General features: G+C 38.5%; 1 protein-coding gene across 1 annotated transcript; it reads left to right on the forward strand.

Annotated features, from left to right (window-relative positions):
• The first annotated feature begins 14,245 nt into the window (after positions 1-14,245).
• On the forward strand, positions 14,246-14,599 carry LOC130471836 (uncharacterized). The gene has a single exon (XM_056842163.1). The coding sequence runs from the start codon at positions 14,246-14,248 to the stop codon at positions 14,597-14,599; it is 354 nt and encodes a 117-aa protein (XP_056698141.1).
• Positions 14,600-18,126: the final 3,527 nt, after the last annotated feature.

Here is an 18,126-nt window from a genome sequence, read left to right on the forward strand (position 1 = left end):
GCTTCAAGGAGAACAGAATATTTAAAGGACTTTCAAGTGGCTATTGATATTCTATTGTTTGATGTTCTATATCCAAGTAGGCATAGAGTTCAAATCACTGAAACTATGAGATTCTTCTATTAGATAGTAAAGAAACATAGAGTTCTGGTCAATGAAACTATGAGATTCTTCTATTAGATAGTGAAGAAACCTACAACTTGCAGTCAAACTATTATCATGTAGATTAATGAGTTTGTGACTTGTAAGAAAGCTATGACGAAACCTAGATTCCCTAAAATGGTTAGAGGCCATATATAGACTCAAATGTTTTAAATGGTTAGAGGCCATAAAACATACTCAATGTTTTGATGACAAAATTGAAATTTTGTTGATTTGCAAGAATAGTTTCACACCTATTGGTTGCAAGTTTGTTTTAAGGATTAAAACCATCAAACATGGAATTGTGTTCACACACAAAGCTAGATTAGTTGCTAAAGGTCACAAGCAAATTCATGACATGGATTGTGTTGAAACCTCATGCATAATCGTAATGCTTAAGTCTATAATTCAAGTAATGATTGCATATTGGTACATATGGCAATTGGATGACAAAACGTATTCCTCAATCAAATGTTGGAAGAAAACTATGTACATGGCATGTCATAGGATTTGTGGATCCAAATAAATGCTTGAAAATGAATGCTAGCTTATAAAATCTAAGTACAGATTTAAGCAAGCAATTGGGAATTGGAATTGTATTTTAGTGAAGCTAATAAGCATTTTAGTTTCATAAAATGTACATGATTCTTATAGATATATAAGAAGTTTAGTGGGAGTACGTAAAACTTATTTGGTCCTATGTGTATCACACATATCTCTCTATTGTGAAATAACATTCAAATGTTAATGACTTAGGTTTGAAATTATTCATCAATGATGGACCAAGGCGAAACTTAGTACATACTGGGTATTAAGATCTATTTACAAAGATCTTATATTAATGTTTTGGATTAAGTAATGGCATTTACTAAATCAAACCCGAAAGACTCCATTGGAGATATTCGATCCATATGAATAAATCTAAGTAATGAATGTTTGAACTATGTATAAGCATTTACTAAGTTAAACATCAAAGAATCTAATGAGATTCTTCACCTATATTATATGTCTAAGTAAAGATCAACTAGATTGAGATCAAGAATACTTATGGTACTTGAAAAGGTACATAGGAATAGTTCTTGATTCAAGGAAATAAAGATATGCTAAATATTGATGCTACACGCATAAACACTGGCAAAGGATCAAGCAAGACCCTTTGGAGTTAACCATTGACAAGGCTGAGCTAAAGAGCATCGTGTTTTGAAATGGCAACATGGATTGAAGACCATGAGTTGTTGCGTGGGAAATTAAAATCATAATTTCTATGTTCTAAGATATAGTTGGAGAGTCTTCCACATATCTGTGAACTGCTTGGATAAGTAGATCCAAACAAAGCATCACTAACAACCTATACAGTTGAAGTAAAAGTAATTATTGCCTAAGAAGCAATAAAATAGAGTTGTTTATATGAGTTCTTCATTGAACTTGGGAAGATCACATGTCTGTTGACTTAATGGTTCTTCATTGCAAAATGCGTAGAACCACTAATGTAGCAAGAAAGACTAGATCACAAAATAAACATACTCAAAAGTTCTTATCATCATATCTCGAAGAACATTCGATGAAAAGGATGTTAAGATTGGCAAAGCGTGATAACTAAACCTATGCAACAAGTGAGAAGCAACACTCACGTTGTAGCACTGGAAATCAAGCATAGCTTTGAATTCCATGAAATGTTTTAAAGATGGGTTAGAGGCCCATGGTTGTAAAACAATGGGGTTGAACATTTATCATATATGAAATGTATTTTCATATTCCATTTAATCTTGGTTTAGTATTAAATGATGAGTCCCTTCAATTTGACGATATATTCAAGATAGACTGTCAGGACCAGTCCTGTGACTAAGAAATGTCTATCAAGTGAGCTTGAATGTCAAAAGTTGAAAATGGTCCCTAGTCGGAGTTTTCTATAAAATTGGACGCATAGAAAACGTTAGACGATTAGAATGCAAGATGACTAGTAGTTCTGTTTCTTGAACTATGTGGACATGGCAATGTCATAATCATTTTCATAGATACTTACTTTGGGAAGACTAGTATCGGACAAGACCTATGAAACTTTACTGTAAGAGATGAAAATCTGTCATAAGTAAATTTCATTAAAATTATTAGACACTAAATCCTCAATACCTGAGTGATTTGAGATTACTTGTTTGAGAACTGGTTGCTTTGACGTTGACCAACCGTCGCACCGTAAAAGGAGGCTATAAAGGCAACGCTCAGGTAATCACCTATCAAACGAAGTCTAATCTCAAGATCGCAAGATTGGGATTGTCCTCCCATAAATCGGGATGAGATGCTTAAAAGTTGTACAAGGCCACTCGGAGAGCTAGAAACTGTGAAATGCATGGCCGTGCTCGGATGAATCATAGGCTATGATTATCTGTTTATTTGATCAGTTGAACTCTGAAACCGAGGAACACCTCTGGACATAATAAGGATGACAACTTTTACCTTATGTTCAAGAGCAAGCATCGAGCGACAAAGGAATTAGGAAATGCACACTTGTCCCTAAGGACAAGTGGGAGACTGAAGGAAATAGTGCCCTTGGTCCAAGTATGCATATAATATTAAGTCTAATAAATGCGGTTCAGTATTAATTAACAAGTTAATAATTCAGTGAGATCAAGTGAGCTGAATGCCTAGCTAGAGGCCGCTTCAGTTCAAGTGGAATTAATGATATTAATCCACAGCTTACTCTTGACTGAACCCGTAGGGTCACACAAATAGTACGTAAACGGATCAAGTATTTAATGGCATTAAATACTCCATCTATGGATATTAGGAATCGACGGATCTTGGTTTCAGTGGGAGCTGAGATCGTCACAGGCAAGAAATGAATGCTCCGGAAACGATGATATTGCCCGAAACGGAAATATGGATCGTATCGGAAATATAAATATTATCCAAGTCGTAGATGTTGCCGGAAACGGAAACATGGTACTTATTGGAAAATATTATCGGAAATGGAAATATTGCCGGAATCGGAAATATTGCCGGAAACGGAAATATTGTCAGAATCGGAAATATTGTCGGAATCGGAAAATAATTCCGGAAACGGAAATATTAAATATTTGTTCGAAACGGAAATTAATTCCGGAATCGGAAATATTAAATATTGTTCGTATCGGAAATGAATTCCGGAATCGGAAAATTAATCGGAAGCGTATCGTACGAATTAGCATCGGACGAGGCCTGCCAGACGAAGGCCCAGCACGAAGCCGGGCCATCGCCCAACAAGCCAGCGCGCCACAACGCACCAGCCAAGGCTGCGCCAGGCCCACCGCAAGGCAGGCCCAGCGCGCGCCAACGCTGCGGCAACGTGTGGGCCTCGTGGCAATGGGCTGGGAGCTCGCGGGCTGCGCGCGCGCGCATGGCGCCCCTCGTGGGATGTTGTGCGTGCGTGTGTGTGTTTGTGTGCTATACGAATCCTAAAGCTATCAGGTTTCGACATATGATTAAATTTCTAAACCTAAAAGGATGAATTAATTAAATAAGAATTCTATTAGGATTCTAGTTTAATTAATTCGTATCCTAATAGGATTACAATTCCCTTTCCATACCTCTATAAATAAAGGCCTAGGGTCATTATTTTGCATAGAGTATTCAAGTATTCAAAGTGATTTTTGAGAGCAAAAATTCAGTCATATAATTGCCTACATTAGCCGAAAATTCTAAGTACCTTAAGGGCGATCCTAGTTGGTCAAGCTTAAGGCGGATCCGGACGTGCTGTGGACTATCTACGGAGGGACGACACTTGGAGTCCTAAAGACTTGTTCTTGTTCGGTTCGGGCGCAGCTAGGGAGGGCACGCAACAAAGTGTATGCATCTAAACTATGCTAAATGATTATGTGTAAATAATATGCTTTCCTGGCTTTATGGTTTTTCCGCATGATTTATGAATTGTCATATGTATCATAACCTAACATATTATACATTCTTAGTGATTTTAAAAATATACTTTTAGGCGACTCTCTCGACCCCCATGGGAAGACCTCGCAAGGAACCTAGCCAACCCATAAATGGGAAGAAGGACAAGGATACTACAATAATGGCGCGGCCGGTGACTCGCTCACAAGCTCAGAACATCCCTGCACCATCAACGGAGGTATTGGATGATAACTCTGTTTTGACAATTTCGCACCCAGACATTGAATAATTGCTCGAAGATCAAAGTCTCTCACCCGAATCTGGTCTCCGTGATTTGCAGCAGCAATCTCAGGTGAAATCTAACTTCAATGCTTGGTTATCTGGACTTAATAGTGGCAAGAACATTTGTACCCATTTTTCTGGCTGGAATGGAACTGAATGAAATTTGTCCTTCACCCAAGGTGCATTAATTCTAATACCAAGGTTCAGATTAATTGCGAACAATTAATTCAGTGAGATCAAGTGATCGGAACAGCTAGCTGGAGCAATGCTTCCGATCAGTGAGTTCTAATGGATATTGAACTCACAACTTACTCTTGACTGAACCTACAAGGTCACACCAATGACACGTAACAGATCACCGGATTAAATGAATCGGAAATTCATTTAATAGCTTTTCGGGAATTAGTTGGAAACGTATTAAACGATACAACCTTTGTCGGAATCGTATATCGTATCGCGAATATTCGTAAGCTGGGCGACACGAATAAATCGTATCGTACGACGGTGATTCGTCGTATACGAACCGATAAATAATATATCGGAAATATATTAAATCGCGAATACGAAGGGCATCGGAGTTGCAGGCCCGTCGAGCCAAGCACGTAAGCGTGCAAGGCCCAACGAGCCAGCAAGCTCGCGAGCAAAGGCGAGCAAGGCCAGCCAATTGGGCGCGAGCACGCACAGCACGCAACATCACAAGCATCGCAGCGACGAGCGAGCAGGCCCACGACCCAGCTGCTCGGCGCGCGCGCTGTGGGCTTCGGCCTGCAGTGTGTCGCTGGGCGCGGGGCTGTGCGGTCCGTGGCTTGCGTGATGTGGCCGGTCAAGGCCTTTGGTTCTTGGCCGGTTACATCATTAATACAATAGGCATATTGTATTTTCCAAAAACACACAATTCATATTACTCAAACCCTAGAGACACATAGAACCCTAATTCTCTCTGTGCCTCCAAAGTGAGTTCTTCCCAAAAGCAAAGTATCTTGATCGATTGTCTAAGCTACGATAATCAAGACGGATCTGATCGTGTCGGTGAACCAAGTAGAGGAACGACAAGTGGAGTTATTTGTTCGTGTTCGTTGACAGATTATTGTGGAAAACACGCTTAGAATGTAAGTTTGCTTAATCTGTGCTTTATACATGTTTCCTGGCTTTGGGGATTGTTCCGCACATGTTATTATGTTTAACTGTATTCCCCTACAGGAACCATTTTTGAATCCTTAACACCCTGACTAGAAGCTGCTAATAATCAAACTAATTTGAATAATATTGCAATTGAGAACCCTAATCTAGTTCAGATTAAATTAGAGGATGTGGAAGATGAAATCTCGTATTGGCAATCCTCTATTGTTTGTTATGTTTAAGGTGCAAACCCACCTCAGAACGTCATGATTGGGTTTGTTCATCGCATTCGGGGGAAGTATGGAATTGATAAGGTGTTGCTAGTAGGAAGGGGGGTGTTTCTCATTTGGTTTAAAACAAAAGAGAATTGTCAGAAGGTATTGCAGGGGAGCACACACTTATTTGATTCAAAGCCTGTTATGATTAAACCATGGATTGCTGATCAAAACTTTGCCAAAGACCTTATCAAATTGCTGCCTATTTGGATCAAGTTGATCAGCCTAGGTGTGAAATTTTATGGTGAAAAGAGTTTAAATAAGATTGTTGGCCTCATTGGTCGAATTATCAAGGTAGATCAAGCTACCTTGCATAGAGATAAGCTGATATATGCTAAAGTTCTAGTGGAGTTATGTGTTGATCAGGTGTTCCCCACTGAAATCCAGTTCAAGGATGAAAAAGGGTGATTGTTCATCAAACTATGGAATATAATTGGGTTCCTACTACTTGTGGGGTGTGTAAGGGTATTGGACATAAACAATAAGTTTTTTCTAGGAGGAACACTCAGACTAGAAGAAGGTGGCAACCTAAAGCAGTTCAGCCTACAAGACTCCCTCCCACTGCTTTTGTGATCACTGAACCCATGCTATCCCTAATCACATTCCCACCTCTCCCAAGCATGATGGATTTTTAATGGCGAATGGATTTAGTAGATAGAGATGTAATCAACTTAAGAATGTGAGTATTGGGAACAAATTCCAAGTTCTTGAAGATGTTGAGACCATGGCTGACAGCAATGAACATACTCAACCTTTAGAGGGTCTAGTAGAGGCATCAGGGAAGGGGGTGAGATCCCCTTAGCCTGATGGATATCATTCTTTGTTGGAATGTGAGAGGTCTGAACAAGAAAGATAACCAAAATGTGGTGAGAGGCATGATTATGTGCTTGGAATTACAAGCAACTAGGTGAGGATAGGGTGTTCTCAAGGATAGATAGAGTGCTTGCTAATGCAGAATGGGATGCACTACATGAAAATATGGAATCTTCTTTCCTCCCTGAAGGAGGGTTTTACCACTGCCTTATTGTCCTCTCATGCTATGTAACAAGAGCATAGAGGAAACCTTTTAGGTTTTTTAACATGTGGACCACTGCCCCTTCCTACACTGAGTTAATTGAGAGTAACTGGAATAAATATGTCTATGGTTTCCCTATGTACAACGTCTTGTAGAGGATGAAAGGATAAAAGCTGATCTCAAAACCTTGAACAAGGAAGCTTTTAGTAATGTGGAAGCTGAAAAACACAACAGCCACAAGGCTTTCTTGGAGGCATAGGAGCATATGCATGTTGATCCCTATAGTGCTAACCTTGCCACTGAAGAAAAGACTGCTTCACAGAATTGCAGGATTGCTAATGACAGATGCACCTCCTTTTTACAACAGACTGCAAAAGTCCATTGGTTGCAACATGGAGATGAAAACTCTAAGGCTTTTCACCAGAGTATAAAACAAAGAAGGAAGCAAAATCGAATTCACTCTATTCAAAATGAGTTTGGTGAGTGGATCAGAACAGAAGATGGGGTGCAGGCTGCTTTTGTTCAGTTTTATAATTCTGCTCAGAGAAAGAGAATAAAGTTAAGGTTCTGCCTGAGATCCTAGATAGAGAGGCAAGACTCACTGACAATCATAGGAGTAAGCTTCACTGTCAATTTTCTGCTAATGATATCAAAAGAGTTCTTGATGACATTCTGATAGGGAGATTTCCGGTCGTTGACGAATATCACTCAATCAAACAAAATTTATAAACTCCTAAACTAACCGACTATATTGGTTATAGAGGCAAGCAAGGGATCGTCCCAAGAGAAGGGATATATTTGATTTTTTGAACTAATGCATTCACAAGCTAGCTCAAGCGGAAAATGTATGTATGTATGTATGAATCTATTGAAATCAAAATGTAAATGGAATAATCTAGGGAATTGGGGATTGGCTTGGGTTCATTGGGAAAGGTCGAAGTTCAATCAATCAACATTGCAAGGAAATGATAATTAGGGGGAAAACCGACAAATATTAGATTCGCCACCTCTCCGATAGAGTGCATTGAGTTGGCTAATCCAAAGTAGAGCTCTCGCATGACCTCTACACTAGGCACCTACCAATTAGAACTAGTTCATCCCATATGCCTATACTAATCCTCGATCTTTTAAAAAATTAGCATAAAACATTCCAATCAACTAACTAGAATTAGTATTTGCAACTACCAATCTAATTAGACATGGAGATCCTAATCACCAAATCAAAGTTTAATCACAACATCATCATGAATTCACTTCAAAAATCCCTAATTAATCCCCAAACTTCACCCCTATTCTCTAGACTATGACTCCTCAATTAGCATGATCAAAATCAAGATTAAACTAAAACTAATCCTAATCATGAAACTAATTGCAACAACAAAACTAATTGAATGAACAAAATTCATAAAATTCAAACATCAAAATTAAGCCAAAATTCAACAAAATTCAAAATATAAAACTAATTAAAATCAAACAATGAAATCAATGCATAAACGAATTTGATGAAGTAATTAAAGAATTAAGAACGAATTAAAGAATAGAGTTGAGAATTATACCAAATGAAGCTTGAAATTGAAATTCAAAAGTGTTGAAAAGTTGAGGAACAAAATTTGTAAATTGACATGAGAAGAGCTACGAATTTGAAGAACAAAATAGAAATCTAGTGTTTGAATTGTGGAATCAAAGCCTAAAATCTAATTCTAATCTACTCTAATCTATTTCTCTCTCTAGGCCTAAAATAATTTTGAAAATAAATTCTAATTAATGAAATCCCTCCGGAACAATGCTGCGATTTTTGCTTTTAAACATCAGCTCCTCGTAGCTGTGCGCCCGCATAAGAGGGTATGTGCGCCAGCACAGCCCTTGTCGCACAGCCCTTGTGCGCCCACACAGCAAACCTGTGCGCACGTACAAAAGTTACAGGAACTCCTGTTGTTCATGTGCGCCCGCACATCCTGTGTTCTTGTTGTTTCATTGCTGCACTTTGTTAGCTATTGTTGATGCACTTTGCTAGCTTCTCGGCTTGCTTCATCGCTGCACATCAAAACTCGTCGCTGCGCACAACAAACAACGCATAGCTAAGTTGTAAAATCGCCTAGCACATTTATTAAATCGCATAGCATATTATTAATTCGTATCGCATTTTTACAAATCGTAAAATCATATTAAACTTAGTCAACCATCATGACACATTATTTAACACGTTAATACTCAAAATTACCTTTATGCAATAAGAATGCGCACAAAAGGCACGTTTAGAGAAAAAACGACTAAAATATACGCAAGATGAGAGAATATTACCATTAATGCAAAAATGCGATAAACGAACTAAAAACGATAAAACTAAGCAAAAATAATAATAAAATGCTAATAAAATGAACTAAAATTCTAAGCTAGGAGCGACATAAATGCCGCTCATCAAACTCCCCCTCGCTGAACCTTTGCTTGTCCTTAAGCAAAGCTAGAATGAGAAACGGGAAGGAGAATGAGCTTATTTATTCAAAATCAAAATTACGAAAATAAGAACTACAAGAATGCACACTACCTAACTGTTGCAGGAATCACGGTTGAATTTAAGCACATGCAACAAGCTCTTTGAACCCCACAATCGCTCATGAGGGCGAGGGGGCTCTCGCAAGGGTTTCCTAAGAGTTTACCCCATAACTCTTCCAGAAATTGGCCAAGGCGAGACCTAAAAAGGAAAACAAACCAAAAACAAGCAAAGAAAAGAGAAAAAAGAAAAACAAAACAAAACAAAACTACAAAAATCCAAGAACCGGGCTTTTATTATTGAACGAGCACAAGAGGATGCAAATATTCCAAAATCGACAAACGAGCACACGCTAATCAATGTCTAAGGTCGAGTGAAAGATTCAAAAGTAAAGCATAGAGAACTAAGTAGTTTACACTCCTCTATCCCTCTACAACCAAGCATACCGCGTCCACTCTCTAGATAAAATCTACCATCAAAGATAGCTTCTCGTGACGCCGCGAAGGCGCCGGAAAAGACAAGAATTTCAAGAGGGGAAAGAAATCTATTCGACAATCTCGGCATGACAATCCCGCTCTATAAGCTTGACAACTTCCTTTCTCCACAGGCAATGACTCAACTCCCTAGGGTCAAGAGGTCTTTTATGGTGTAACGTTTAGGCTAGGGGTAAGGGCGTGGATAAATATGGTATTTGGAGCTCAATCCTAAAGTGAAGCATAAAATGAACTCAACTCGAGCAACAAGATCAAAACCAAATCATACCACTTATTTGGGACTCCCCCAAGCTTATTCAACGAATAAAATAAAACTATACTTCTATTTTGTAATTTCCTTATTTCATTTTCTCATTTTTTTTGTGTTTCAAGTGAAACTTTTCAATTTACCTTGTTTTTCTCTATTTTGGCTTTTTCTAAACTTTATGCTTTGCCTCTTTTATTCAATATTATACAACATACTTCTCCAAACTTTCCTTTAACCAATATCCATCATTTCTCACCATTTTGCATATTCAATCAAAATCACAAAGCACAATAACACTAGGCTTCACTATCACTTCTAAGGGTGAAAATAAAACAAAGGCTAATCGGCTTGTAATGAGCTTATAAGAAATGAAGGGATAAGTCTCAAATGGCTAGCAAGGGGGAAAGTCAAATAAAATACAAGAGAAAAATAAAAAATTATGTCCTAATCTATAAAAAGAAAATAGTCAGCGAAAGAAATGCCTCTATCGTCCCCTAAAGTAGCTCGGTCGCGGTCTCATGAAGGAGAATTGCAAGTTCTAGATATAGGAGGGTCAATGCGAAGGATCCATGCCACTCATTCAATGTGTTTGTGAAATAGGCTAGAAAGAACAAAATCCTCACACATAGGTAGCAAATACTATCCTCTCCGGTTTTAAATCACTAGAGAGAGCGACACCATCTTACCACAATCAAGAGTTCAAGAATTGTGCTCTCCGAAGTTCTATCGACTACCTTAATCCTAGACTCGAACAAAGACATTCAAAACCGTGCACAACTCTACCAATTAGGAGTAAAAGAATTCTAACCTACAAGTTCCAATTTTATTTTGCCCGAATCAAGAATAAATCCTCAAAACTAGAAAAACTTGCCTTGACTAAAAGGAAAAAGGAAAGAAAAAGAAAAGAAAAAGAAAAGAAAAGAAAAAGAAATGAAAGAAAGAAAAAGGAAAAAAGAAGAAAGATAACAAATAAGAAAGAAAAAAGAAAATAAAATCAATGAAACTAATCAAGAAATATGCACAAAAGCACACAAAAGAACGCAATCTATCACATGGAGATCATAGTGGCAACCACACCATAAAATCTGCCCCCAAGCTCGAATTAGGCCATGTCCTAAAGGCCTAAAACGAAACAAGGGGAGGCACAACTACCCATCCAACCAATGCCCCAACATAAGGTATGCCCGATCCCAAAGAATGCAAAAGAGTTAGAATGATATTACCGGAAATGTCGTGGGAGAAAGTCCCGCAAAGAACCGAAATAATGATTGAACTCTCCAATATGATTACCGGGCATGGCAATGGTAGATGAAATGAATTCCACAACAAGAAAGCGCAAGGCACACAAACTCAAAAATAAAGAAAAAATTAGTATACAAGGGCCAAATGGCCAAAACCACGGGTTGCCTCCCGAGAAGCGCTTCTTTTACGTCATTAGCTTGACAACTTTTAGCTCTAGAAAGTACCCCGACAATGATCGTAATAGTTTGTCAAATGCATTGGCAAACATATCAAAGAAAATCAAATATGCAAGAGTCTCTTAAGAAGCATGCACAAAGTTGAATGCAACTCTATGCCTATGGGGGGTGGGGAGCCAAAAATAATAAAAAATCAAAAATCAAAAGGAAAAAGGAAAAATAAGAAAATAAGAAGAAGAATCAAAACTACAAACTCAAGGAAAAACAAAAGAAATACTCCCTTCTTCTTGCTCCTTTGGGGAAGGATAATTATTAGGATCAATAGAGGAAAAAGAATCCTCAACCAGTGGGAGTTGGGCTGAAAAGGGAAAAGAGATGGGAAATGAAAGATAAATGTTGAGTTTCTTAATTCGCAAAAGGGTATGAGGGAAGGGAGTGGGAACAAAAGTTTCACAAAAAGCTTCACACACATCACAAATAGCACAAGAAATCTCAACAAAGGATCCTTCATTCAAATACGGGACTTCCACATCCTCAATTCCCTTAATACCTTGAAGAAATTGTTTTTGGTTGGCAAATTCACTTTCATCCTCAATATGAATCGACTTAAGAACTTCAAGGCAAAAGGGAGAAAAAATATTTTCATCAAAATCATCAAGGCATTCACTCAAAGAGGAACGAGTAGGAACAAACTCTCCAATACTCAATTCCTCAATGTCATGCATCATAGGTGGCGATATAGCCTCAAACTCATCTCTTCTCCGCGTAACATCCTTAATAGACTCTTTCATTAGGTTAGAAATTCCCAAAAATCCTTTTACAACTCGTTGGGACATGACCTCAATTGAATTCAAACTAGAATCTTTTCTTGGTCTTCTTGAATTTCAAAATATTTCATGAAAAGGAGCATCTCGCACAATGATTTGGTAGATTCATCTTCCAAAGAACTTAATAACTTATCATGGAGATAGAGAAGATCATCAAGTGTAATCGATTCATCATTTTGAGAAACAAAGGTAGTTACCATTTTTTCGGTTTTCAAAATTTTGTTCTAAAAGACAATAAAAAGAAAATGAAAAATGATCTAGACTAGTGAACTAGAATAAAAAATCAAACAATGATGTCATTCCCTAGCAACGACGCCATTTTGATACGGCGTTTTTTGGTCGTTGAAACGAACTCCGCCTACCAAACAAAATTTATAAAACTCCTAATCCGACACACTATATTGATTATAGCGGCAAGTTTAGGGATCGTCCCAAGAGAATGGATATATTTGACTTTTCAAACTAATTCATTCACAAGCTAGTTCGAGCGAAAAATGTATGTAAGTATCTATGTATGTATTGAAATCAAAGAAAGTAAATGGGATAATCTAGGGAATTAGGGATTGGCTTGGGTTCATTAGGAAAGGTCGAAGTTCAATCAATCAACATTGCAAGGAAATGATTATTAGGGGGAAAGACAACAAATATTGCATTCGCTACCTCTCGGATAGAGTGCATTGAGTTAACTAATCCGAAGGAGATCTCTCGCATGACCTACCAATTAGAAATAGTTCATCCCATATGCCTATACTAATCCTCAATCTCTTGACAAATTAGCATAAAACATTACAATCAACTAACTAGAATTAGTATTTGCAACTACCAATCTAATTAGACATGGAGATCCTAATCACCAAATCAAAGTTCAATCACAACATCATCATGAATTCACTTCAAAAATCCCAAATTAATCCCCAAACTTCACCCCTATTCTCTAGACTATGACTACTCAATTAGCAAGATCAAAATCAAGATTAAACTAAAACTAATCCTAATCATGAAACTAATTGCAACAATAAAACTATTTGAATCAACTAAATTCAGAAAATTCAAACATCAACATTAAGCCAAAAATAAACAAAATTCAAAATATGAAACTAATATAAAATCAAACAATGAAATCAATGCATAAACGAATTTGATGAAGCAATTAAAGAATTAAGAACGAATTAAAGAATAGAGTTGAGAATTATACCAAATGAAGCTTGAAATTGAAATTCAAAAGTGTTGAAAAGGTGAGGAACAAAATTTAAATATTGACTTGAGAAGAGCTACGAATTTGAAGAACGAAATAGAAATCTAGTGTTTGATTTGTGGAATCAAAGCCTAAAATATAATTCTATCTACTCTAATCTATTTCTCTCTCTAGGCTTAAAACTAATTTTGAAAACTAATTCTAATTAATGAACTCCATCCGAAACAACGCTCCAATTTTTGCTTTTAAACATCAGCTCCGCGTAGCTGTGCGCCCGCACAAGAGGGTCTGTGTGCCCGCACATCCCTTGTGCGTCGACGCAGCAAACCTGTGCGCACGCACAGAAGTTACAGGAAATCATGTTGTTCTTATGCGCCCGCACAAGCAAACTGTGCACCCGCACAACCTGTGTTCTTGCTGTTTCATTGCTGCACTTTGTTAGCTTCTCGGCTTGCTTCGTCGCTGCACATCAAAGCTCGTCGTCGCACACAACAAACAATGCATAGCTAAGTTGTAAAATCGCCTAGCACATTTATTAAATCCAATAGTATATTATTAATTCGTATCGCATTTTTACAAATCGCAAAATCCTATTAAACTTCGTCAAGCATAATGACACATTATTTAGCCCGTTAATACGCAAAATTACCTTTATGCAATGAGAATGCGCACAAAAGGCACGTTTAGAGCAAAAACGACTAAAATATACGCAAGACGAGAAAATATTACGATTAATGCAAAAATGCGATAAATGAACTAAAAACGATAAAACTAAGTAAATATAATAATAAAATGCAAATAAAATGAACTAAAATCCTAAGCTAGGAACGACATAAATGCCGCTCATCACATTCCAAGTAACAAAGCACCTGGCATGGTTGAGTTTGGTAGCCTTTTCTTCAAACACTCTTTGAACATTATGAATGATGATATTCATGCTGATGTGAATGATTTTTTCCTCATAAGGAGAATTATAAGAGAGATAAATGTCACAAATATCACCCTGGTGCCTAAAGTCAGTGTGCCTGCAACTTTGGGGGACTTCACACCTATTGCATGTTGCTTTGTGCTTTACAAGAGTATTTCAAAGTTTTTGTGTAGCCAACTCAACTCTGTGCTCCCTGATATCATTTCTCGTAATCAAGGAGCATTTGTGGCTGGCAGGTCAATTCTTCACAGTGTTCTTGTTTGTCAGGATCCAATGAAGATGTATAGGAAAAGTCAATAGGCTAAGTGATGCTTAATGAAGCTAGAATTAAGGAAAGCATATGACACAGTTGAATCGGGGTTCATTAGGGAGATCATGATAGACTTGGAGTTCCCAACTCACTTTGTCAACTTAATCATGACCTGCCTTACAACCACCCAACACTCCATTTTGATCAATGGGGTGCTAACTGATCTCATCCAGCCTTGGAGAGGCTTAACAAAAGGTGATCCCCTCTCTCCCCTCTGGTCCACTCTCTACATGGAATATTTCACTAGGGCTATGGTTGCTGTTAGTGAACACCCTAACTTCAGTTACCACCCTAGATGTAGAAGAGTAGCTCTAATAAAAAAGATCAATGCCATCTGCAGAACTTTTCTGTGGCATGGTAACTATGATGACATCAGTCCTGGATCTGTTGCAAGGGATAAGTTGTGTTGGCCCAAAATCCAGGGTGGATTGGGGTTTACAAACCTTATGATATGGAATCAGGCAGCTGTACGCAAGCTAGCCTGGCCCATTGATCAGAAAAAGACAACCTATGGGTAAAGTGGGTTCATGCCTTGTATGTTAAAGATAATAATTGGGTTCAGGTCACTCCCTCTTCTTCTGCAAGCTGGGTTGTGAAGCATATATGTCAGGTTAAGAACTATTTCATTTAGCAGGGCCATACTCAATGGCTTATGGCAACTAGTTGCTCCATTAAAGAGATGTACCTGAAGAATCTAGCTCAAGGAGATAAAGTTCAATGGCACAGATATATCTGGAATAGATTGTCTATTCCTAAACATAGGTTCATCCCGTGGATGAAAACACTAGACAAGCTGAAAACCAGAACCAGGCTACACTGAACGGGGATTACTACTGACTGTGTCTTTCCAATATGTGGAGCTCATCCAAAAAATGTGGATCACTTGTACTTTGGGTGTAAATATAGTGTTGACTGTGGTAATGCAGTAATGAAATGGCTTGGGTTTTCCCATTATAAAACTGGCCTTAATATATTGTTCAGGTGGTTACAGAGAACTGCACCTAGTGAGTTAAGAAGGGGAGTAGCTTACACCACTGCTACAACAATTGTATATCATGTGTGGAAAGCCAGAAACTCTGGCATCTGTCAACTGCAAGTGCCTACCATTCAGAAAACAGTTTAAAAAATTCAGGGGGATGTCAGACATAGAGTGCATAATCTTATTGGCAAGAAGGTCTCTACCAGTGATCTTGTTTGGTTTCACAGTTTGTAATCTATGTGTTTCAGTTGTACAAAGCTAGGTGCTCTTAGCCTCTTGGTTGTTTTGGGTATGTTAGAGCTCTCTCCTCTCCCCATTATTGTTTTAAATTAGTGGTGATTGATTAATAATATCTTAACTTGCTTACAAAAAAAAAAATTATTAAATGAAAAAGTTAACTCTAAAAAGTTGATGTTCATATTTTTACACGATAAGATATCAAGTAAGTTCTTTGGCATTAGTATAATTATTACACATAGAGAATCAGACCAAAATTACCGCGAGATTATGTATTTCAAACATATCGCGCGTCATGGGCGCTGCTAAGCCACTAATTTATCAAAAAAACATACGGAGTACAAACTTTTAGTATCCTTATATCCCAAACATCCAGTGATGAATCTTGATCATATACTCTATAGTATAAATACACGAGGGAAAAAGGTAAGAAATGTATTAGGGCATATATTGTATTTGGGCCTCAAGTATATAATTGTATTTAATATATTTAGCTAAGAGCCCATAGCTTAGTTTGTATTATATAACTACACGTTGATGAGAAATACAATTCAAGGAAACTGATTACCCTAATTAATTTGTCATGGTATCAGAGCTAGCAGCCTATCAAACCCTAAAACCTACAAATTTTTTTTTCCGTTTCTTTCTTCTTCTCTTCCGCTTCTCTTCAAGGTATCACCAGTGTGTTTCTCTTGAACAGTCATGGACAACGAAGGTAAGATCGACCCCGCATCTCCGTATTACTTGGGTTCTGGAGATCAACCGGGCACTATAATTACCCACGTAATGTTACGGGGTGATGAGAACTATATGGCGTGGGCTAGGGCAATGCAATTGGCCCTACAATCGCGCCAAAAATTTATGTTTGTGAATGATTCGATGACCCAACCTACTGACAAGACCAAGCAACTCGATTGGGTGACAGTTAATTCTATGCTCGTCTCGTGGATGTTGCGGAGTATGGACCCAAAGGTTGTTGCATCTATTCCTTTTCACGACAATGCAAAGAAGTTGTGGGACTTCTTGGCTAAGAAATTTGGGGTTGCGATTGGCCCTCGTCTACAACAACTTCGTGGGCAGATTGCATCGTGTAAGAAGGGGAAGGGCGTGTCCATGGAGGAATATCACACCATCCTCACAGGTCTATACGATGACTTGGTTCAATTTAAACCACTGCGAACCTGTGAATGTGGACAATGCTCGTGTAACATGACGGGCAAGCTCGCTGCCGATCGGGATGAAGAAGTGCTGCACCAGTTTCTCATTGGAGTCAATGATGATTTGTATGCTACGGTCCGCACGAATCTCTTGTCACGAGTGCCTATGCCTACGCTGGATGAAGCGTACCTTGCATTTGTTCAAGAAGAGTGTTCCTGTGCCATTGCAAACTCTAAAGCTATAACTGACAGTGTGCAAACCCAGTCCATATTTTCTGTTCAGGCTGAGCATTCAAAGGGCAGGGTTCACAGGCCGGATAAGTCTCAGCTTCACTGCACTCACTGTAACCGAGACGGACATGACAGCAGCTCTTGTTTCAAGCTCCATGGTTATCCGGAGTGGTATGAAGAGATGAAAGCTCGTCAGACAAAGGGGACAACTTTGCGTGCGGGTCTGTCCAGTTCTGTGCCTGCTCAGAGTGGCCGCGGTGTGACTGCCCGGGCCAACGCGGTGTTTGGCAGCAGTCTGTTGGTGGACGGCAGTACCGGGGTTGTGGCTTCGGGTGTTCCAGGAACTCCTGTGGAGTATTCGCAGGACCAAATTCGTGCTTTGCTAAATATGCTCAATAATAACAGTAACTCCCAATTGGATAAAATGACTGGTAAGTGTTTTACATTACCATGGATAATTGATACGGGCGCCTCTCGGCATGTCACTGGTGATGCTTCTCGATTAACGAATATGGAATCTATTGTTGCCTCTCATGTTGGCTTACTGGACGGCAATACTGTCATTGCTACCATGGAAGGCCAAGCAGCACTATCAAGCACATTAATACTTTATAATGTCTTATATGTTCCTAATTTACCTTGCAATTTAATATCGGTGTCGCAAATGATTGATAATTCAAATTGTATCGTTAAATTCACTGATTCTCTTTGTGCTATACAGGACCAACATTCGGGGAGCCTGATTGGAGTCAGTGAACGGAAAGATGGACTCTATTATTTTCGAGACATACCAACAGTGTGTGCGGTGACCGTTCCTGTAATTTCTACATTTGAGTTATGGCATCGTCGACTGGGGCATCCGTCTGATAGAGTTCTCAAGTTAGTACCTGCAATTAAGAATTGTTCCAGTAAT

Source organism: Spinacia oleracea, chromosome 4, assembly GCF_020520425.1.
Source record: "Spinacia oleracea cultivar Varoflay chromosome 4, BTI_SOV_V1, whole genome shotgun sequence".
Taxonomy (NCBI): domain Eukaryota; kingdom Viridiplantae; phylum Streptophyta; class Magnoliopsida; order Caryophyllales; family Amaranthaceae; genus Spinacia; species Spinacia oleracea.

What these genes read in the sequence shown, in the direction of transcription:
- LOC130471836 (XM_056842163.1), top strand. Translation starts at nt 14,246, where the DNA reads ATGGTTGAGTTTGGTAGCCTTTTCTTCAAACACTCTTTGAACATTATG.